The following is a 24,170-nucleotide window of genomic DNA, read 5'->3' on the forward strand; positions in this document are numbered from 1 at the left end:
TTCCCTAAATGTCCCTATGTCCCATAAATATTAGGGTAATTTCGTATTGATCACAAATGTAGGCAAGGTCTTTCCTACATTCATCCACTCGTTGAGATCTAAGAGAGGTAGAAGAGAGTACCTGAATGGCCGCTTGCCTATGCGAGAGGATGTTCACCTGCGTTCTCGTGGGTACATTCTCTTTGGTGTAACTTACTGCCTCCTTAATAACAAACGTTTCGGCCTGGTAAACGCTTGCATAGTCTGGTAAGCGGAGGGATAACTTTGGGTTATATTTCTCAATAAAATCCCCTCACCAACTCCGCATTACATCTTTGACCCATCCGTAAAGGTAGTTAAGCGCCTCAAGAACTCGACCTTTTTTGATTCCAGTCACTTCGGCTTGAGAATTTCGTGCGGGGCTTGTGGTGAACCCAGGTCCTCTAGAGCAGTGCTCGCCAAAGTGGTGGTCCGCGGACCGGTGCCGGTCCGTAAGCCATAAGTCGCCGGTCCGCAAAGGGCGTCGCGAAATGGACAACGATTTTTTGATGTTTTATATTACTGTTTAATGAGGCTATATACAACTTGTATAATAAAAACAACTTAAATTTGTTAAACATTCATAAAAAATCGCTAATATCTGCTATCATTAAATGGTAATAGGTCATATATAGACACCCGGCTAATAAAGAAATTCATTTAAACAAATTTTAATACATATGTGAGATGATCGTAAACGAAAAATAATCAATAAAAAAAGGTACCGGTCCCCGACGTAATAGAAAAACTGCAGCCGGTCCGTCACACTCAAAAGTTTGACGAGCACTGTTCTACAGGATATAATCCGTGGGCAGCGCTTTAATTTCAGACGGTCCTTCGGGCAGGATCTCATTGCACTTGTTACGCTAGCAGCTGTTGACCTTTAATTCCGCTTAGCTTTTTAACTACCTAATCCTTAGTAAGGGCTGGCCACCAGACCAGCGCCCCATAAGAGATTATGGGTCGGGCTATAGCTGTGTATAAGAATTGTGCATTTTCTTGGTTTCAAACCCCATCTGTTTCCCAACATTCTCTTGACTGCATAGACAGAAACCGTGGCCTTACTTGCCGGCTCTTCAATGTTTGGTTTCCAGTGAAGTTTGGGATCCTCAGTAACTTCTATGTATTTCACCTTGTTTGACAGATCCAGTTCCGTTCCTCGGAACCTTGGTTTAGTAAAATTTGGTAATTTTGTTTTATTTGTGAACAGCATAAGGGCAGCTTTCTCCGGGTTTACGCTACGAGAACAGTTTATGGTCCAGAAATCTACGCTTATATAATAATGATTTACCACCCTGCAAACAATATCAGCAGAAAAAAGGAAAGAGGAACATCTTGTCAACAGAAAGAAAATAGATTTAGAAATACTTGACAGCGAACAGCTGAAATTGCTGGTAGACAGAAATTCAGCACGAAAATTCAGAAAATAGGGTTTCAAAATCGTAACGGTTCGTATAGAGATTAGATTGAAAATCTGGTAACAGACGTCCAAAATATACTGGAGATACTTCTCAATGCTCTTCTAGAAGAATATATTGGGAAAAACTCACGTTCTTCTACCCGGTGATGAGGCTTACAAACGAAGCCTCGAAGACTGCTTTGTACCGGCTGAGCTGTAAATATGTACCAGCTATTAAAGCAGTCTCAGTGTACTCTGCGACCGACTTGTTGCGCCAACAAACAGTAGTAGTAATAAGACGAAGCCTTGGGTGAAACTTAATAAAAATTTCTCGGAGATAAAATGCTGGGGCCAATACAAAGAACACCCTGTTGTAGGCCATGGATAGCGGTAATATGTGAAGCGCGCGGCATCGTTTTTGGTAGGCAATTTTTATGAAATTTAACGCTGAATGCAATGAAGCAACCCTACAGTATGCATGTTCCTATATATATATGTATGTACTCGCATATGTACATATGTATGTAAGTATGTTTCATATGAGAGCACGTAACTTATGCATTTTTAGAAGCATATTTTCCTTTTATTGCGCGCGTATAAACAACTACCATTTATTAGCTTTTCATATGTTTCCCTTGCTGTTCCGTTTGTTGTTTTCCAGTACACTTATTTATTTACATTTGCAACATTCTGTACAATAAAATATTGCCTACTGTTAAATATATACTTTTCACGACCCAACGACGGCATGCGCTGTAGGAAATGCTTCAGCAAAAGTAGCATAAAGTTGCTTGAACTTATATAAAAATAGCGAAATTTATAGTCAATGCGACAAATACATTCAGAAATTATAGGCCAGTAAATAAATAATTTTATAAATTTTTTTATTATAAAAAACTACAAAACAACCTAACAGGGCAATTCTCTGTCGCAAGACAGATGGCAAGATAGTTCAAAAGACGTTTGTTATTCTAGCAAAAGAGTCCTAGAAAAAAAGCTCTCTCAGATAACTGACAGGGAAAAAGTGAGAATTTCAATTAGTTATTATTGAAAATAAAGTATTTATAAATTACTTTCAAACTAATTTAATTTCCTGAGGGAAGCATGCCATTCGAAAGATCCGAGTTCGACTCTCAGACAGCGGAGTTTTTTTTCTTATTTTTTAAATAATTTTTTTTTTCTTTTTTAATTTTTTTAATTTCATTAAATTTTTGTGAAGTTATTTTATATATTTTTTTCTTTTCAATTTAATTTTCTTATTTATTTATTTTTTCCTTTTTTAATTTATTTTGCTTTTCATTCGCTTATTTAATTTTTTTTTAATTATTAGATGTTGTTGTTTTATGTTGAAAATAATAATATGAATAATATAATGCAGATCTGGCATCACCCGTAGTATAGAAACACAATTTATCTACTTAGTCTTATACCCTTTTGTTGTTCCTTCTTCCGGTTGAATTGAAATAAAAGAGAACACATTAAATTAAGGCTCCGCGTTTTACTGCGTATTTAACACGGAATTACCAACAGGTTATGGACCTGCACATTTCCACTGCGCTAAGGGAGTGCACATATATACGCAAACGTGAAATAGAGTCTCCACGTGGCGTCTAACAAGAAAGATTGTGAGTTCAAATTATCGTCAGTACACATTTGCGATTAACACGTTGGCACATCGCATTTGAGCTATCCAAATACCCAAAAGCTTTCAAAAGCTCACACCACACAACTGGTGGTAAAAGGAAGTGTTATACATACATAAAGCTCGTATGACAGTTTAACTCACGGATCACAGAAATGACTTTCAACAACGAAGGAAGGAGAAAGCAAATAGAAACGCGCACAAAAGTCGTAGCTCAGTAAAGTCAACATTTGACATTTGACAACGAAAATTAAAACATACAGAATAAAACAAATGAAGAGTGAACAAAAAGACGAATCAAAACAAAACAGCGAAATAAAAGAACCAAGTGATCAAATTGAATTACAGCAAATAGCAGTTTCAAATTTAGTCGNTTACGCTACTTAAAAGGTACGAAGAATCTCGGAATTGCTTTTACTTGCACCAAAAGCAAATCGTTGGAAGGATTCGCAGATGCTGATTGGGGATCCAACGTTGACGACAGACGGTCGTACACCGGCTTCGCGTTTACGTTAGCCCGCGCAGCCGTAAGCTGGGAGTCCAGAAAACAAAGAACCGTGGCCGTCTCAAGTACCGAAGCTGAGTACATGGCTCTCTCCGATTCAACGAAAGAAGCTATACACTTGAAACGTTTAATAAATGAAATATTAGGTAAAGATCAAACAGTAGTCATCTACAACGACAACCAAAGCGCCGGGAAGCTGAGCAAAAATCCTCTATTCCACAATCGTACCAAACACGTCGACATTCGTCATCATTTCGTCCGAGAAGCCGTTGAAAGAAAAGACATCGAAATAAAGTATATAAGCACAGAAGAAATGCCAGCAGATGTTTTGACAAAAAATTTGGCGGCAGCTAAGCATCTCCATTGCGTTGCAAGCCTCGGCATGAAATTAATTTAAATTTTTAAAACTTTAGAAACCACTTATCTGTACATAAAATGAATTAAGCAACAACGCTATGCACATGTATATAAATGTATATATGTATATATATTAATACACACGTATGTATGTATACCAATCAGTCGTTCACGAACTGATTGCACAAACACTTTAACTGAACTTGTGAATGATGTCAGATCTGAGGGAAAGTGTTGAAAATAATAATATGAATAATATAATGCAGATCTGGCATCACCCGTAGTATAGAAACACAATTTATCTACTTAGTCTTATACCCTTTTGTTGTTCCTTCTTCCGGTTGAATTGAAATAAAAGAGAACACATTAAATTAAGGCTCCGCGTTTTACTGCGTATTTAACACGGAATTACCAACATTTTAAAAAGTAACGTATTTTTTAATTTCGTTTAATTTTTAGGAACCTATTTTATTTTTTTAATTAAATTGTTTTCGTTTTTAATTTCACTTTATTTTTAGAAACTTATTTTATTTATTTTTTTACTTTTTAATTTAATTTGCTTTTCTTTCGTTAATTCAATTTTCTTTTAATTTTTAAATTTTATTGTTTTCAAAAGAAAAATCTATTTTTTTATTTCACTCAATATATGGGATCTTATTTTATTTTTTTACTTTATTTTTTGCCTTTTTTAATTAAATTTTCTTTAAATTAATAGAATTTTTTTTTAAATAAAAATATTTTTTTTAATATTCAATTTGTAAGTACTATTTTCTTCTATTTTTAGCTTAATTTTTTTCTTCAAATTTACTTATTAAATTTTATTGTTTTAAGAAGAAAAAAATTATTTTAATTTAATTTCATTTTTAAAATATTTTTTTACTAATTTTTGCTTAAGTTAAATTTTTTAAATTAATTTAATTTTATCGTTTACTAGTGATTGTTTCAAAAAGAGAAATATATAAGTTTTTTTCAATCCAAAGAATTAAAAAAAAAATATTTCTAAAAGGCGAGCAGCTTAACGCTAAGACCTCCGCGTTAGCAGATCTTTAAATTAGCCTTTCGAAAGACAATAAAGAGCTTCCAAGATAGTTGCCAGAATTGACAATTGTCTAGGGAGTTGGTGAGATGGAATATAACACGGTTTCTGAGGGATTTTATGAACTTATTACAATACATTTGCGCGTGAACTTCGTAGCGGTTAAAACACAACTAAGAACGTGGAATTTTTGAAGTAAAATCGTTTGCACTTTCCTACAGGGTAGTACAAAAATACTTGTGTGTAGAATGTTCTCAAAAGCAGTGACATTTGAAGTGCGTGTATCGCACACACACTTGCACAAACGCACTTGCTGTTCTCATTGTTGCAATTTATCTTTTCGATAGCAAAAAACATGACAACAATAAACACAATAACAATAATAAAGGGAACAGCATATAAATAATCGTAACATAATTGCCAATAAGGTGAAACAAATTTCAATTAACTGCTGACATGTCCACAGCCGGCATGAGCAGCAACAACAAACCACAACAATGCAGAAATAATAGTAATTAAAAAAAAACGCACAAAAACAAATGCATGCTCTTAGCAGGCATTCGAAAAAAGGCAGTCAATTGACTGAAAAACCATAAGCAAAATTGACACTAAATGGTTCGATGAATTCGTACGCATGCCACATGCTTTACGAGTCTGGTTTCAAATAGATGGAGATTTTAAGCAGAAAACGGTTGTCGCTTCAAATTTTTTTATAAAAAAATTTTCTTAAAACAAATTTTCTTAAGTACGGTTTTTTTGTTTCTTTTGTGTTTGAAAACTCGATTTTTATATTTAAGAAAAAAAATACACCGATAATGTCAAGTCTCTAAAAGTTACTCGAAAAGCTTAAATAATTTTCAGATTTAAAATTTTTTTCACGATTTCGTCGCATTTTAAAAATTCCAAAATGAGTAATGATTATATACATAGGTGCGAAAATAAAAAATAATTTTTCTCTAAAAACTGAAAATGTTTTTTTTTCTAAATTAGTTAACAATTGTTTAAAAATTAAGAAAATCATTAATTATGTACTTTAATTTTGTCTTTTAAAAATTTTCAAGTAAGATGATAATCTGATTTTTGCATTATTATTATTTCTTTATTAGAAGAAACACCAAAAATTCGTAAAGAATACAATTTTTTTAATATAGAAAATCTGAAAATTATCAAAATAAATAAAGTATTTAATGTATATTTAAAACAATCAAAATTTTTAAATGTCTAAAAAATCATTGCAAATTTCATTTAAAATAGATTGTATTGAAAGAAAAAAAAAGAATAAAACAGTCAAATCTAAAAAAATAATGAGGTTTTTATTAAATTTTTTTTTTGTACTTTTACAAAAATCGTGAAAATTTTCAAGCAATTTTAGTTACATTTTTCCGAAATAATTTATTTTTCAAGTCAAAAAAATTTAATTTTTTTTTTTGGGAATGTTCCCCAATAATACCAGAGTAATTATATGTAAAAACAAATTTTTAGCTGCATTTTAACATGTCAAGAAAATAAAAAAATTGAGAACATCAACGTTTTTATAAAAAACCGACCAGCGCGACCTCTAAGAAAACTTTTTTTTTCAAAATAAAAAACACGTTTTTCTTTTCTTATCACAAATAACAATAATTTGAGGTAGCGTTTATGAATTTCCAAAAAAAATTTTTTTTGAACCACTCTAATATACATGCATAGTTTCCTTTTAAAGTTAAAAAAATTAGGTTTCGATTTTTATTTTAATACTTTTCCGATTTTAAATTTTTTTGTAAAAACACCAAAAAAACTTTTTTTATTTCTTGTAGCAAAAAAAAAAATTTTAAGATATAGATTTTTTTTAAATTAAAATACATTAATTGAAACCCATTTTTATTATCCATTCTTTTCCTTTCAGTCACAACTCTGCCTTCTTCAGCATATAGCGGTAAGTCAATATTTTCTATTAAATAAATACAAATCAATCAAATCACATTCTTATCAATTTAATCAACTCCAATAAAAAAAGAAATCAATCACTCGCGCTCACGAAACCTTTTATCAATCTAGTCAAATTTCACTTTAATGGAAGTAAAAAGTCAGCCGCAAAACTGCGCCATTGCTACAGCACAATCACTAAAGAATTCACATAAATATTGCCGCCAAAATATTGTTTTTTTTTTTCCTTTATACAAACACAATTTTTTTTCTCTCAAAATTCAGTTAGCGCCCGATCAATTCCGCACAGAGAAACACACACGTCTAGCACGCGCCAGTTGCGTTTCGATATTGAAATTGAAAATCGGTTTTTTCTACGATCTAACCGCTCAAACGCTGGAGCGCCGCAAACGCTGGAGAACCTTAAGCACAACCGCTATTATAGACACAAGCATAGCAGCAGACGTCCAAAAATTTTGTACACCTTTGAGCTAGTGAATGTATGTTAACATATACATACATACGTAAGTGTGTAGTGAAGAAGGCAAGAGGTAAGGAAAGCTTTCGATATTTAGTTTATATGCACAATCAAGTCTGTTGATAAGTGGATTAGCTAGCTAAGCGCTCAGTGCGTCATCTTGGCCGTTTGAGGAGTTAAGCTCTTTTTAAAAGCAAACGATTGTTGCTATTAGCTATTAGATAAAAATTATAACACACATATCTAGGTCTATTTATGTAATACATATCTACAAATGTGCGTATACCTTTTGAGCTGGCGTTTGCCGCAACGCAGCGCATCTCATTCAACAACAAGTGATCGCGGCACTTGTTGCTTAGTGGCTTCGGCGCTTAGTTCTGCTACAAACAGATATTTGAATTTATAAGTCAACTCGCGAGTTGTTGGAGGCATTGCAATTAAATTCATAACATATGTGCGTATTTCCAGAGCAAAAGTTCTTCACGTAGATGTCGTTACCTTTATCAAGAAAGGCCCTATCCCACATCGTCGCTGAAATGCAAAAAAAACGTAGCTAGCTGAATTTTTTTTTATTGCATAAAACGATGTGGGGACTTATAATTCGATGAAATTAATCACAATCAATCAAAGTTACTAAATAATAGTGTTGCAAATAGAGTAAAATCGGTGATTTACTCAGACAGCCAGACGGCGCTACTAGCTGTTTCATCTCCTGATACCAAGTTTAAGCTAGTCAAAGAAGGCAAGATGGAGCTACTCTCGGCGTCTCAGTCAAAGTCCATCGCTCTGGCTTCCCGGCCATAGGAATATGGAAGGCAGCGAGAGTGCAGGCGAATTGGCCAAGGCGGGAGCTTGTTTAGATGAATCGGGTGCAGTGGTACTGGGATACCCCCTCAGATATATGTATACAAACAGAAGTACACTTGCACTTTCTGAAACTGGCAAGTAGGAGGTGTTCAGAGATTCAGACTTGCAAGCCGGAAAAGAACAGCACACGCCAATTGGAAATGCCAAGTGAAGCCAAGTCCTTCTCTACGTGGTCTTTCCAACGCAGAGGAGGCAATCCTCTTCCTCTGTTACCAGCATCGCGACCCGCGTTGAATACTTTCCGAGCTGGAGCGTTTCAGTCCATTCGTACGACATGGCCAACCCAGTGTAGCCGCTGTATTTTGATTCGCTGCACTATGTCTATATCGTTGTAAGACCGCTACTTCTTCTTCTTGTGCTTTATTGGCGCTGTAACCGCCTAAGCGATTTTGACCGTGTCCAAAACAGCACGCCAGTCGTCTCTCTTCAGTGCAATCTGACGCGCATACTACTCATCGTTAATCGTCTGCGCTATTCGCCATCGCGCAAAGGCCCGTAAATCGTTCGCAGACCCTTTCTCTCGTAAACTCCAATAGCCGCCTCATCAGCTGTTTTCATTGTCCATGCTTCTTGCCCATACACCATTATGGGCATTATGAGCGACTTATAGAGTGTGATAGAGAGAGGACTTTACTTCTCAATTGCCTACTCAGTTCAAGGTAGCACTTGTTGTGATTGTCAACAGTGACGTTGGTGTAGAGACTCTTATGCTCCAACTGTTTGTCTGATGATAGGAGATACTTCGTTTTGTGCTCGTTCACCACCAGACACATTCGCTTTGCTCTTCTACCGAATTCCAAGAAAGCAGAACCGCCTTAGCCCTTGTATTTACCGATTATGTCGATGTCGTCGGCATGCGATTGTACGCTCTTGAAAAGAATTGTGCCTGAGCCGTTCAGAAATCACACGAAAGGGAGTCTCATTGTTTGGCAACAAACGGCTCGGAGAAGTGCTTCGGAATTTTGACGGAGCTGATTGTAATGCTCAACGTCATTTTACACAGCCGTATTAGTTTCACGGCAATATCAAATTCGGACATCGCGGCATAGAAACAACTTATTTTCGTGCTGTCGAAAGCGGCTTTGAAATCGACAAGTATATCGGATGTGTCGATCCTACTCTCGCGAGTCTTTTTCAAAATTTGTTGAATTGTGAATACCTAGTCAATGATTCCGCGGTAGTTGGGGTTGCCTTTCTTGTGGATTGGACAGAGCACTCTTAAACTTGTCGATTCTACTTATGATAAACTTCATATAGTTAATTGATTATAATTAACACACTTGCCGCAACGGGAGAACCCACTTTAATAACAAGCTGACAAATTGATAATGAAATATATTCCCAAAACCCTCAATGCATTCTTAAATTGAAGGATATTCATAGACGAAGCTTCTACCTTATTGGCAGCTTTAAGTTCTATACAGGAATCGTGAAGTGATCGGCTGTACTACATTTCTATATATCGTCGCTACCATGTCAAACTATCGAATGTGGAAAAATGCGTTTTTAATTACGATACCTTGCGCATGAATTTAGAATGATACGTAAGTTGGCAAATCGTTAAATTTCTAGTTTCACATTCGATAGTTTGACATAGTAGCAACAATATGTGCAGTGTTTCACCAGTATTTTCGTGATAACTATTATGATTATTTTTGAGACGTCCATATTATGAGTTCCACGAGTGCAATGAAAGATCACACGATTTTTGTATACATTATATTTTGCTTTGCTGCCTCTATGCTTAAGTGTACATTTAAGATACCTACCCCAAAATGCGCATCAGAGGCATTATTTTTAACATTTATATTTAGCATACCTGCACATTGGCGATACCTGCCTTAAAAATTGTGCGACTAGTATCAATTATCAAAGAAAGTATTACGTTTACCTGCACTGGCCCTACAATTACCTAATTTTACAACTTTTTATTTATTTTGTTCATCTCGCAGAACAACGAAAATGGCTCTAAATTTATGTAGTTATGTAGATAATTAGATACTATTAGGTAAAAATTTCGCTTGCAGTAATTTCTACGTGGTAAGTGCTTCTCCATTATTTGGTTTCATAGGGATTTGGATACCTTCCTCATTGAAGTAGTAAAGAAAATTCGCTTAAGTGCCTTTTTCGGTTAAGTGCACAAGTTTTTCGTGCAAAGAAGGATGTGCAGCTAAGCAAAATATACTGTACTCGCTTTTAGTTCTTGCTTTAGTTTTTTCTTGGACTTCGAATAGCAGAAAACCTTGCATATCTACGTGACCTTTTTTCCACAGTCTTAATTAATTTTCAATATTCCTTAGCATACTTGGAGTTATTACTGACCTAAATGTCTCGATTGCCGGGATATGCGGTTTGAGGTTTATCGGCTTTGTTTTCATGTAGATTGCCTTGATCTCAGTTAACACGCCTTCCATATCAATGCTAAGTTTAATATCTTGCGAAAATGTTATGCTAAGTTCTCCTCAACTCTGAGAGACCTAAAATATTTTCTATCTATCTATCCAAAAATAAGTAAAGTAAGTGCGAAATAGATCTCCCAGCAGTCCTTCAAAACATATAAATTTCAGCAAACCTGGTAAATTTTCACAAAGTTAAAAGAACTCGTAAACTAAAGGACACTAAAAAAAAAAAACTTTAAACAAAAAACGAAGCACATGAGGAGAAATATTATATTCTCCGATTTTTGTTTTCGTTTTACCATAGCTCAACCGAACGAGAGTAAAAGCTGCTGTAGTAAGTACATAGTACCAACTTAAAGCCTCATAAAATTGCTGCATTGACTTCTGTCGATAAGAATTTGAAGGTGAAGAAATAATTAACAGGGCAAGAAAGCGAAAGCTACACGTGGGTATGTATATGGATGTTCGTTTACTGGTACATATGTACATATGTACATGCATGCACCCACATGCTTTAACGTGTACCTAAGCATCGTGGCTTTATCTATCTTCACATAATGATAGCAGTGCCGGCACTTAATGAAATGTGCTGCCTGTCGCCGATGCTGGAAATGTTGATACGCATAGCCGATGACTAAATTATGTACGTTCAGTAGGGCGAAAGACGGGCATAAATAAAATGCAATAAAATATTTTTATTTTCTTCTATAGTTAGTTAGTATCATTGTTATTTATTTATACTTGTACATGCATGCCGACATGTGCTTGTTTTGCGGTTGAAAATGTCAATAAGTGTTGCTAGCTCCCGCCAAAGCGCGGCAGATACTAAATATGTATGTATGTACCATAAAGTGACGCAACAAGTATAATTGTCGTGACATTAATATGTATGTACCTTAGGGTGGTCCTTAAATGTAGGAAGCAAATTTTCTCACCAGATTTCCTTAACCGCAACCCCTACGTCGATGCTACTATAGTCGAAATTATCTCATATAAATTTTGATCCCGATTGGAGACGGTTAAAGCATGGCGAACAGGGGGAACAGTTCAGATTCTCTTTGGGGAATTTACACCTGCATAGTTGACCACGAAAATAAGTTAACGCGTCTTTCTTCACCGTCTCAAATACGCTAACGGGTCTTTCTTCGAGGCAGCCCATGTTTACAACTGAAATATATGCCCGTTCCATTATTTCTTGTGGAAAAAGTAAGGCAACAGTCTGGTGAAGCATCAGACGTCAAAATTCTTTGGACACACACACACGAAATATTGGCAATTTTTTCTTGACCTATTTCATGAGAGCATCATGCTGGCCTTAACTTTCGTAACGCTAAGATTTTCTCACAATCGATATCGATAATTTTTTCGATAAATAGATATAACGATCAATATACCGATTAGTAAGCTGATAACTATATTGAACACATCACCGTTACAATACCGATAAATTAATCGATAACAATATCAGTAAAGTTGTCGATAACAGTTCCTATATTGACATCGATTAATATTTTGGCAATAACAATATCTGGCATTAATTTCACAAAGCTACTAAAAGTGGAAATTTATCTACCTTTTTTTACCAACCGCAGGCAAACAGCTGATCTACATATCGTCACCTGAAACGCAAAAAGACGTAACAAACATCATTGCTGAAATGCAAAAAGTCATAAATAATAAGAAATTCAAAATTCACTTTTTGATTTATATGATGGATTTCATCGAATTACCACTTCCCACATCATTTTATGAAAAGAAAAATATATATTAGCCACGACTTTTTCCATTTCATTTACGATGTTGTTACGTATTTTTGCATTTCAGGTGACGATATGTACATACATATACTATATACTTAAATTTGTTTACAGAAGTTGCAGAGAATTTACTCCAAAACAAAAAAAAATAAAAAATTTAAAAAATTATTTGAAATGTTATAAAAAAAGATTTTTTTTTTATTTTTGGTTTTTATAAAAATTTTGGGTATGCAAATTTATAGATCATTAAATTTTAGTATAATAAAGTGCAAGTTGGAAGTGGCTAAGAGTTCGCGTTGCTTTTTAATAATATAACAAACGCTTTTATTTCCCATTTAGCATGCAGATGTGCTCGAAATGTTAACGAAAAAGTTATTTGTATAAAAACCAAAAACAAAAAATTCTTTTGGTGAAAATTTTTTTATTACATTTCAAATAATTTTTTTAATTTTTTTTACAATTGTTTTCAGCCAGTTTTTATTATGTAAAATTTAGTTATTGCCCCTTTTTCTGCACTTTGCTCTAAACATTTAATATAAACAAATAAAAAACCAAAAATCGGGCTCAACCAGTCACCTGAAAACTTTATACGCTTTTATAAAAAAAAAAAAAATATAAAATCGGTTGAGAAATGAAGGCTCCAGTGAATTATGAACATTCAATTCCATTTATTGGCCACTGTGAGTCGTTGCTTGAGCTAATCTGCTTTTTTGCCAGACTGCCAGGCCACTTGCTCTCACTTTGGTGAATACCACTATTATAAGTATTTTTGTTAAATTGCCTGTATATTTGCGTATAATTTAACAAATCGCTAGTGCTACAGGTTTTATTCAGAAAAGTTGAGGAATGAAACTGATATTTCACCCAGTAACCCTTTCATTTAAAAAAATTATAGTTTTTGAAAATTATAATAATTCAAGACAGCCTTTGTTATAAAGTTTCTATAAACCAAAAAAAATTATGTATATTTTATTAAAGGTGTCGCATATTTTTTTTTTTAATTTTCTTCACCGCAAAACTCCTGCAAAGTACTTAAACCACAAAGTGACAAGTTTTCCGCGCGCTGACACATAATTTCTACTCAATGCAAATGCATGTATGTATGTATATGTATGCACAGTAGGGTAGTCCTTAAATGAAGGAAACAAATTTTTACATCACATGCGTGTCGCACAGGGGTCAAAGTTGAGATTACCCTATGAAGACGCCATAACCGACTCCAAACGGGACCTAAATTTATATGTGATATCTCTGACTGTGGTATTACCGATTGAGGGGGTTACACTGAAAAAATCTTTAATTAAATTTTTTAATGACTACCCTAATATACATACATACATACATATGTATTTATGTAGGCATGTGAGAATATGTATTGGCTTTAGTAATTCGTCTGCATATTAAATATGCGTAATTGTCGGTATGATTGTTTCTTTGATTGATTTCATTATGTGTGGCATACATTAAGGCGTTGATGCAATGAAAATCTGCGGTTAGATAATGTAATTTGAGTTGTAATAGACGTCAAAGATATTAATTTTCATTTATTTTATCCCCCTCTCGCATAAATATGGGTCAACTGGTTAAGCGGCGATTGCATGATTTGCACTTTTCATTTCCTCAAATCAAAAAAAAAAAAAAAAACGGGGGGACTGGCAAACACTTTCCATGCCACTTGATTTGATTTGCATGCTTTGGCGAAAGTGAAAGATGACTTACATGCATATGTAGTACTTCTGTGGCGAATTATGCAATTGAAAAATGATTGAAAGCAGCTGTTAGTTTGCTGAAGAGTTTGTGTGCGCAAAAAAGAAGTTAGCTCAAAAAGAATTGCGTGGGAGTAGGCTTAAAATGGCACGTTTTTAGTTCTTTTATTCTATCACTCTTGAAATGCTGTTTTTCATTAGAAAGTTCATTTGGCGAAACACTTGACTTTTGCTAAAATATATTGCACTCGGTCACTGGGCTCTTCAGTTGCAGTCGTTTGTTGGCTTGGCCATACTTTGTTAGAATAAACGTAATTTTAGACACTAAAGTGTGCAATTGAGTTATTTTTTTTAAGTCTTTTTATTGCACTTTCGCAGATCAAAGCGCAGTACAATTTGCATTTTCAAGGGTCGGACTCATCTAATTTAATTACAATGTATTTATGTAGTTTTTAGAACCAAGCAAAAATAGCTAAATTCAAAAGAAACAAAAAGAAATTGTTGCAACTCTCAAAAAATTATTTAAAAAAAAACGTAAGAATGTACACATATCTCGTGAAAACGTAAAGGAAAATATTTCAAAAGCAATGTTTGTGCTGCAAAATAATTTCGGAATATACAAAGCTATAAGCTTATAATTATTAATTAGTATATTTCTTACAAATTATTGCCAGTTTTAGGCAAATTTGAGCATTTTCTCGGTATAGTATTGTTAATTTATTTTCACTATAAAAAATACGTGCCGTAGATAACAGAAAATTAACATTAATATGTTATCTGACAGCTAACAGAATTCTGTAAAGTTATTAACAGTTTGAAATTTCAGTTAACAACTTTAATTTAACATAAATGCTAAATAGCTGTACCTTAACAGTATAGCGCCTAAAAATATGCTACATATTTTGTTATGTGGTGCGCCATTAATATTGAAAAATTCGCGTGGCCACCGTGTGGAATGAGGAGAATAAACGAATGAGTAACAAAAATTGCCAAAAACACCAAAAATTACTTCTTTTCATTTTATCAACACAATATTTGATTTGAATATTGTTTTTCTAGTTTTAATAGATTTTTTAATCATTTATTATTCATTTAAATAAGCATATTGTATATATAGAGTTTCAATCAAAATTAAATATTTAAAACGCACCAAATAAATAATCAGCCTTATCCCCAATTCACTGTACATATATATGTACATACATATGAGCAAATCTCACTAGTGGTTTTTTAAAGTCACAACACAATTACAACAAAAAAATAAATCAAGTATTTGAACAATTTTTGAATTAAAACCTTTATTTAGGCGAAAAAAACACTGAAATTACTTACTTTTTCGTTGTCACTCGAAAAAAGTTTATGTAATTATTTTTTTTTAATAATTTTGGAAAGTATTCAAATAGAATTTTCATATTAGAGACAATGGACGCTGGCATCAAATACAACATATCTAATTTTTCAAATTAAAAGATTTTTTTTAATTTTACTAAGTTTAGAAATGTGAAAATTAAACGGTTCAAATGTTCTTCACACCTAAACGAACGCATCTAGTGTGTCACCAAATGAAAAAAAATTACATTGAGTAAAAGTTGACTATTATTTCAGAAACTAAAATTCCATTTTTTTAATTTTTATTGGCAAACTCGAAATTCATTGTTATATGTACTTATACAGAGAAAGCTCTCATAGCGGACATCTCCTATAACCGGACACATTCTTGGGAACGAACAATTTTTTTTTTTTTTTTTTTCATACAAAATGCTCTCCCCCATACACGGACTTTCCGATAAACGGACGCGGACACTCAAAAAAGTCCAGTATGAAAAAAAAAATCTCCCATAAGCGGACGCGAAGCTCTAACAAGCGTCAATTTGGTTTTTTTTCGGTCAGATGTACTTGTACATATGTATATGTATACAAGAACATATTTAGTCCATATTGAAAGAAATTTTCTTTTCTAGAAAAATTGTTGCCTTCTCGTTGTCCTCTTCTAGCTGCTTAAGTGAAGCGGACAATGAGATTTGTCGGTAGGAAAGAAAACGCCATAAATTTTAAATTATTTTTAATTCATCCTGTTTCTGTCTATTAAAGAATAAATATTATTTCAAATTAGAACACCGCAAATTTAATTTTTTTAATTATATTATTATAACTTTGGTCCGATGTTTGTAAGTGTCAGAAGAATAATAGATAGACCCATGAAAGATCAGAATGTTGAGCTGAGCTGATTTAGCCATGCCCGTCTGTCCGTCTGTTTGTATGTAATCTAGTCTTTCAGTTTTCGCGATATCCGACTGAAATTTGGTAAGTTAGTGTATTTTTATAATGTTTTAATCATTTGTCAGAACCGGAAAAATCGGACCACTATAACATATAGCTCCCATATATCCCATTTCCTAACAAAACTTTAACTCAACAAAGAATTCTTTAGCCCTGGAAGGCCTGCTTATTTTGCCAATACTTTCTAACAGCCTATGTGAAAACATCAAAGAATTTCTTAAAAAAAAAAATGGAATGGAACCTTGTAAGTATGCAGAATATTTTCGAAATAATATTGGTTACAATTTTAGCAGTTCATATGCATATATATTCATATGAGATTTACAAACTACATGTGTCATGTGTAGAATATTAAGACCCGTAGACAAAATCTTTGAACTGTCAGAACATAAAACAGACCTGAGACTTGCTCAATAGATCATGGACGGAAGTGTTCAGAAACTACAGCAAGTACCACTGGACACTGGCTCCCAGGTAAACCTGTAGCAAAAATAGGGCTACCCTATAATGGGATTTGCCGCAGCTGTCAGTTAGATGATAGTGAAGAGAACGTCCGGCATTTCCTGTGTGAATGTCCAAGCCATGTCGAAGACAGGCGAAATAGGCAGATTCAAATGTATTTACATAGCCAAAACATTACCACGAGAAGTGCATCAAAATGGTGCAAAAATGCGCTAATTAAATCCTAGACAGCTACCAGGAAGCACTACCTCGAACCAACCAACATATTAATACACAAATACATATTTATCGTCGTTTAATGTACAAAACCGCGTATCCTCATTTTGCAAAACCGCGTAACTGACATTGGCTGCCAAAAATTGGATTTGCTCACACAAGCTCTTGGCTCAATCCTTATCTATGCGTCCTGAAATATAGTAGCCATAGTAGTGCTTTATAAAAAAAAAGATAACCATTTTGAAATATGAGTGTTTTTACGCTCTAGAAAATAATTTCTACAACTTCACATACGCGGTTTTGCATTTTGTTGATACGCGGTTTTGCACTTTAAACGACGATATGGATATATGCGACTTTTTCCTTAGGTATAAGATTGATTTATCGCCAAACGATGGCGCAGTCATTTGAATCGCAAACAGACGACCTGCCGTCGAAGCCTTTTCCTCGTAAGAGTTTATAATTATATATTATATAAAATTTAAGTAAACTACACATATATGTATGTGTATGGATATTTTCTGTGAAATATTTAAATAACAGCAAAATTTATTTTTGCATTTTCTTAACTGCGGAAAAATCTTTAAAATAATTAGTTTATCAAAAAAAAAAAAAAACGCACAAAAACCCGCCTAGACTTTGCGTGACTGCTTCAAGGTTAAGTACGAGTACTTATTGTATGCAAATTCTGTACTTACCTTACAAACACCATCCACACACATTGCACGCTGTCGATAATTTGAGCGATAATATTCAGCTGGTCGAAAACATGGCGTACCATCAATGACCGATGAGTTTAACGTTGCAAAATATTTCATACCCATTGGCTTGCAATTCAATTCGCATTCGGCATCCTCTAGTGTAGAAAGAAAGTAAAACAAAAGTGTTTTTTTTTACAGAAATGCATACTGTAAATAGTTACCTTGCAAGTTCTAGAAAATAACATGACAATAATAGATACTCAATTTAATAGAAATTTAAAGTTGGCTGCTGATCTGCGATCTGCATACCAAATTGTCGAATTTATCTATAAGAAACAGGACACGTGTGATAATTGCCCATATAAAAATATCCTTAAAATATCGGAGCCATAAACTGCGAACGAAGGAAAAACTCAGCCAATTCAAACTCAGCCTATTTCACAAGACTTCACGTTCAATACCTTTGTACCCATCCTTAAAAATCAAAATGATGCCTGTTGGAGCTGTTGAGCGGATTGTGAGCTCCAATTCGTAGGATATTTTTGTCTTGGCATTTCGGGTTCAAGTATAAACGCTTGCCGATACTAGGTGGCGCTGGAACCCGAATATTTCTACAAATTTTTTTCACCTCGCCATTTTATTCATATTGGAATTATATACCGTTAGATTTGTGAAGTGAGATATTTCTCCCACTTTTTGATTATTTTTGTAAGCCAAAAAATTAAAAACAAGATTATCTAAGTAGATGTTTCTTGGGGATGTTTCTTGGTTCAGGCTTTCATAACTTAAAACTTTAATGCGCCGTTGCACTTTAAAATGAATAACAATACAAACATTACCGAAAAAACTCGAAATATTACAAAGAATCCTTGATCGTCCAAATAAAAATACCGCAATGTTTAACAAAATGCTGAAAGGTTACAAAAATATGAAATCTTGCAAAATTCATGTATTGATAATAAAAAGAAATGGTTCGAAATTTTTCCAAACCGTTCAGAATGTTTTAAGATTTCTTTGGAATATTTCAAAAATTCCTGATGTTTTATTTTTGGGAACTTTCCGGTTTTTTTTTTANAGCTCCAATTCGTAGGATATTTTTGTCTTGGCATTTCGGGTTCAAGTATAAACGCTTGCCGATACTAGGTGGCGCTGGAACCCGAATATTTCTACAAATTTTTTTCACCTCGCCATTTTATTCATATTGGAATTATATACCGTTAGATTTGTGAAGTGAGATATTTCTCCCACTTTTTGATTATTTTTGTAAGCCAAAAAATTAAAAACAAGATTATCTAAGTAGATGTTTCTTGGGGATGTTTCTTGGTTCAGGCTTTCATAACTTAAAACTTTAATGCGCCGTTGCACTTTAAAATGAATAACAATACAAACATTACCGAAAAAACTCGAAATATTACAAAGAATCCTTGATCGTCCAAATAAAAATACCGCAATGTTTAACAAAATGCTGAAAGGTTACAAAAATATGAAATCTTGCAAAATTCATGTATTGATAATAAAAAGAAATGGTTCGAAATTTTTCCAAACCGTTCAGAATGTTTTAAGATTTCTTTGGAATATTTCAAAAATTCCTGATGTTTCATTTTTGGGAACTTTCCGGTTTTTTTTTGTTTTTTCGGAATACTTCCCGTTTTGTTATTTATTTGACTTTTTTTTTAATTCCGGAAAGTTTTGAAAAATTTCTGAAAGGTAAAAAATTGCAATCCCAACAAATCCAGACATTAATAATAAAATGAAATATTTTCAAGCCTTTTCGAAAATTTCTCTGGATTTTTTCCAGATTCCAACTAAGTTCTTCTTGTTCGGTATTTCTCGGGATCTCTCGTATATTTTTGTTTTTTTTCGAATTCTTCCTGTTCCATCTTTCGAGATTTTTCAACGTCCTTCGGAACCCTTTCAGGATTTTTCGGAACTTTTCAAAAAGAATATCTTGAAATCTCATAAAATGCAGGCATTAATAGTAAAATGAAATGTTTCGTAAATTTTCGGGTCTTTAGAAGACTTTTCGGGATTCTTCGAAACCGTTCAGGACTTTTCACGATTTCTTTGGTATTCTCTGCCTCGAATCTTTTTGTGTTTTTGTTCTTCGTGTTTTATTTTCCAAGAGATTTTTCGGAAGTTTAAAAAAAATAATAATCTTGAGAAACAGGTATTGATAAGAAAATTAAATGCTTCGTGACTTTTCGGGTCTTTGAAAAAATGTATTGGTATATTTAGAAACCGTTATGTCATTTTTCACCGTTTTCTTTGGATTTTTCTGGGTTTCATTCTTTTTTTTATATTTTTTGGGATATTTCGGTTTTCACAGCTTTATTTAGCGAAATACTTCCTGTTCAATTTTTTGAGATTTTTCGGCACGTTTCAGGGCTCTCCTAGGAGTTTTTCTGAAGTTAATAAAAAATATTCTTGAAATCTCGAAAAAAAACTAGGTATTGATAAGGGATTCGCATGTTTAGAAACCGTTCCGGCCCTTTTCGCGATTTCTTGGGATTTTTCTGGGTTTCATTTTGTTTTTTTTTTTTGTTGTGTTATACTTTTTTGGCTCTTCCGGTTTTTATTTCAAAATATGTCGGCACCTTTCGAGACTTTTAAAGGTTTTTTTGGAAGTTAAAAAAAATGAAATCTCGAAATATTCATAAAATGCATCGTAACTTTTCGGGTCTTTTAAAAAATGTATTGGGATTTTTAGAAACCGTTTAGAATTTTTTCGAATTTTTCCAGGATTCGTCGGGACCCAATGTTGATTTTTTTCGGAATTCTTTGGATTCCGGGTTTGCAGATTTCGAGATTTTCCGAATTTTCTTAAGTATGTTTTCGAGATTTTTCGAGACTGTTAGACATTTTTAAGTATTTTTTCTGGGTTTCTTCTGTTTTTTTTTTATATTTTGTGAGGTCTTTCTGTTTTTTAGCTTTATTTTGCGGAACTCTTCCTGTTCTATATTTTTTGGGATTTTTCAGCACCTTTCAGGATTATTTAAGGATTTTTCCGCATATTATAAAAAAAATTCTTGAAATCTCGAAAAATTCATAAAATGCTTCGTGACTTTTCGGGTATTTTAAAAAATGTATTGGGATTTTAGAAACCGTTAAGAATTTTTTCGAATTTTTCTAGACTCATTTTTCGGAATTTCTCGGGACCTTTATATATTTTTCTCGGTTTTTTCTAGGAAATCTTTGTGTTTCGTTCATTAAGATTTAGGGACTTTTCGGAATTTTGTTTTTTTTTTTTGTATTTTTTTCTTTGTTGTAAAATGTTCTTACAGTACAGGCACAAATATCTATGTATATGTATGTATCGCAAGGCTTTTTCATATACTTGTGTAGATTGTCTCCATAAGCGGTTTTCCGAAAAAAAAGCTACCTACCAACTACATATGTATATATTTATTTACTATAGCATTATTATCTTTGATATACTAACCTTTGATATAGGGCTCCCAAGTGTATTTCTGTCCCTGAAAATCGACCTCATTGAATGCTGCACATTGTACGGCGCGGAAGTCAGTCAAAGCGGCAGGACAAGGCTATGGCAAAGCAAAGGAAAATTACCATTATATGTATGTATGTATGGAGATGTATTTATAAGCAAACTGGGCATTTATATACATTGTTTATGTGTAAATAAATGAGTAATAATGCACGATTGCGTACAAGCGGCATATGACCGTCCCAAATACCTGCTCGTTGCAGATGTGATAACGCTTGTAGACGCCAATGCAAGCATTACTGATATAACGTTTTCCAGTTGCGGAGTTGCTATAAAGAAAAAAATAAGAGAATAAGAAAAATTAAATGGGTCGAGAAGTATGTTTGTAGAATCGCAACTGCATGTGTGCATATGTAAGTGCGTTTACTTGCAAAAATACTATGAACTAGAGTAAATACTTAAATGCGTGTACACGAGTATACATATATCAACACCAAAGAAACCTTGAAAATCCGCGTATGCATAAAATTCGCAATTTTAATTGAACTGAACCCTGAATGAACTTAAATGCTCCTCGCACAATTTTTGTGTGACTCAAATTTGTGTTTGCTCACAGCTCATTTTGTATCGCACAGTAGGCATAATATTTATTATTTTATAGCTTCGTATTTATTATTTTTTTTTTTTACATATTTTCAATTGACCCATTGACGTACGCACAAATACATAAACGCACAATGAAGCGCCAATGTGTTGGCAGAAATGTGCGCTTGGAGACACTATGTAGATGAGACGCGAAAACGAAATACATATATGTCAATGTGCTAAGGAACAAGTGTTTCTTAAATACAGAAAATAAAATAGAATATAATAGAATAAAATAAAAATCGACTTATAAACACTTGATGGCAAAACTTAGCGAATTGCATTACTTGAGCGATAGAAGAAGAAGGGCATTGAAAATGGGAAGCCAGAAGCAGAGCAAATTTGGCGCCAGCGATTATGGAAAGAATTTCAATAGCAAGAATAAAATGTTTGCAATTGGATGCCAATTTGATTGGTAGCTGTACTCATACCCACAAACATACGTACATAAGTTGGCAGTACCCTGTCGGAAAATCAACTACTTTAACAGCTGGTTTCAACAGCGATTCCCATATAAAATTCGTGAAATTAGCTGTAAAAGTAATTTAATTAGTACCTTTTTTATCTACTACATGTAGTTGAAATTCTGCCGGTTTTCTTGTAAGCAACTGACGTTATTAACGCGTCGATGTCCTAGGAGAAAGTCAATTGTCCGACTCTGCATATAATTTCAATTCCTTTCAAAAACAATTCAAAGTCAGTATATTTCGTTTGAATACGCTTTCGTTCTGCACTACACAGATAGATAATGACGATAGACAGAGGTCAATAAATCATTGCGACCAGTAGATCTATGGTGCCCTACCTCAACTATTTAGCCAGAGAGACTCTAGAAATTTCAGAATAGATCCCGGGGGCCATAAAAGCCCTACGCTCCCATCCCTTCTTATGCCAGCGTCACAGACGCGACATAGCTCACTAAACCAGATTTCTAAATTATACAAGTGAGGTCTTAACCCGGAGTTGGTCCTTCAAAATACCTGTAATGATTCTTAGTTTCTCCTTAGGGAGGCATATGAGTTTCCTATATCTTTTTAGATTGTACCCTCCTAGTACGCTTTTGATATTACGCCAATGCAGTTCCCTTGGCGGGGTGTTTTCCTACCTGAGCGTTTCGCTTATCGTGTTGGGACCTATTGAAACAAAGGGATCCGGTCCTATCGAGATCGAGACAGCAACCAGTCTAGTCAGGGGGTCCGCTTTCTCATTACCTTCGACTCCCATATGCCCTGGTACCCATAGCAATATCAAGGTACTGTTCTCAGCCAGAGTATTAAGCCATCTCCACATCATCCTCAGGACCACCGGGGGTTTGATCTCGAAGGATGAGAGAACCTTGAGTGCCGCCTGGCTAGGATCCTCTCGCTTCGATACTTCCTAAGAAGGTTAATCTAAGCACACAGAGTCATGGCATAAACTTCCGCCTGAAAGATGCTGGGGCTGGTTCTCAGGGGCACCGAAAGCTTCAGTCTAGGGCCATAAAGACCTGCTCCTATCCCTTCAGGAGTTTTAGAGCCTTCTGTATACTCTCTTAATGTTATCGCCTGGACGCATCTCTCCTTGATAGGGGTACTCCAGTTCGCCTAGCTCAGTTTTAATGTTATATGTATTTTTTTTTATAGTTTGGAGACGCAAAACAAAAACTAAGCTTTTATATTTGCGTTTTTAGACGGCAATTAAACCAGCGTTGCCAGCGTTTATTGCATTTTCCTGCATTTTGTACAGGCTGCCGAAATAATATTTTTACGTATTTCGTTGCAGCATGAACTCTATTTTTAACCGACTTCCAAAAAAGGAGGAGGTTGTCAGTTCGTGGGAATATTTTTTTAACTTTGGACCACGTCAACCGATTTCGATAATTCTTTTTGCATCGGAAAGGTAGTGTCTCAGAGGTAGTCCCGTACTAATCCGGTCTAGATCTGATCATTGAATCATGAGATACATATACATATATATATATATATATATATATTTATATGAGAATGGAAGTCGGTTTTTTTTTGCTAAATTACTTGTTATAAAACAAATAGTGGAAAAAATTAAATCAAAAGGGTTTTACATAGTGAAAAATTATTTTTGACAATTGTCCAGCTATATTGCATATGATTTAAACTACTTTCAATTGCATTAAAGATGTTCAAAATCAGTAGCCTAAATGTTGCATTTGTTTCAAAGTAATTTACTCTTTAAACTGGTTAATTTTTAAATTGGCTGCTTTATTCCGACAGGGTAGCGTATACATTTTTGCATGTGTGCATTTCTGTTGCGCATACGCTCTGTAGACACGAAAACGGCGCGTTGAAGGCAATATTTTACTATCGCCAATGAAAACCAAAACAATGCCAATGCATA

At 34.0% G+C, this 24,170-nt stretch overlaps 1 protein-coding gene across 4 annotated transcripts in view; it reads right to left on the bottom strand.

Annotated features, from left to right (window-relative positions):
• Nucleotides 1-24,170, bottom strand: part of loh (thrombospondin type 1 domain containing lonely heart) — a 125,187-nt gene that overhangs the window by 39,537 nt on the left and 61,480 nt on the right. The window contains exons 1-4 of one of the 4 annotated variants that reach the window (XM_017611640.1): nucleotides 21,890-21,946; nucleotides 21,424-21,502; nucleotides 21,168-21,270; nucleotides 17,726-17,883 (exon numbers count right to left, since the gene is read on the bottom strand). In XM_017611640.1, the coding sequence (XP_017467129.1) occupies nucleotides 17,726-17,851 (126 nt within the window). In that variant the 5' untranslated portion in view covers nucleotides 17,852-17,883; nucleotides 21,168-21,270; nucleotides 21,424-21,502; nucleotides 21,890-21,946. The other 3 variants (XM_017611636.1, XM_017611638.1, XM_017611637.1) reach the window with 3 other exon arrangements.

This window comes from Rhagoletis zephyria, unplaced genomic scaffold (assembly GCF_001687245.7).
Source record: "Rhagoletis zephyria isolate East Lansing unplaced genomic scaffold, Rhagoletis_zephyria_1.1 Rzeph_scaffold_00434, whole genome shotgun sequence".
NCBI lineage: Eukaryota > Metazoa > Arthropoda > Insecta > Diptera > Tephritidae > Rhagoletis > Rhagoletis zephyria.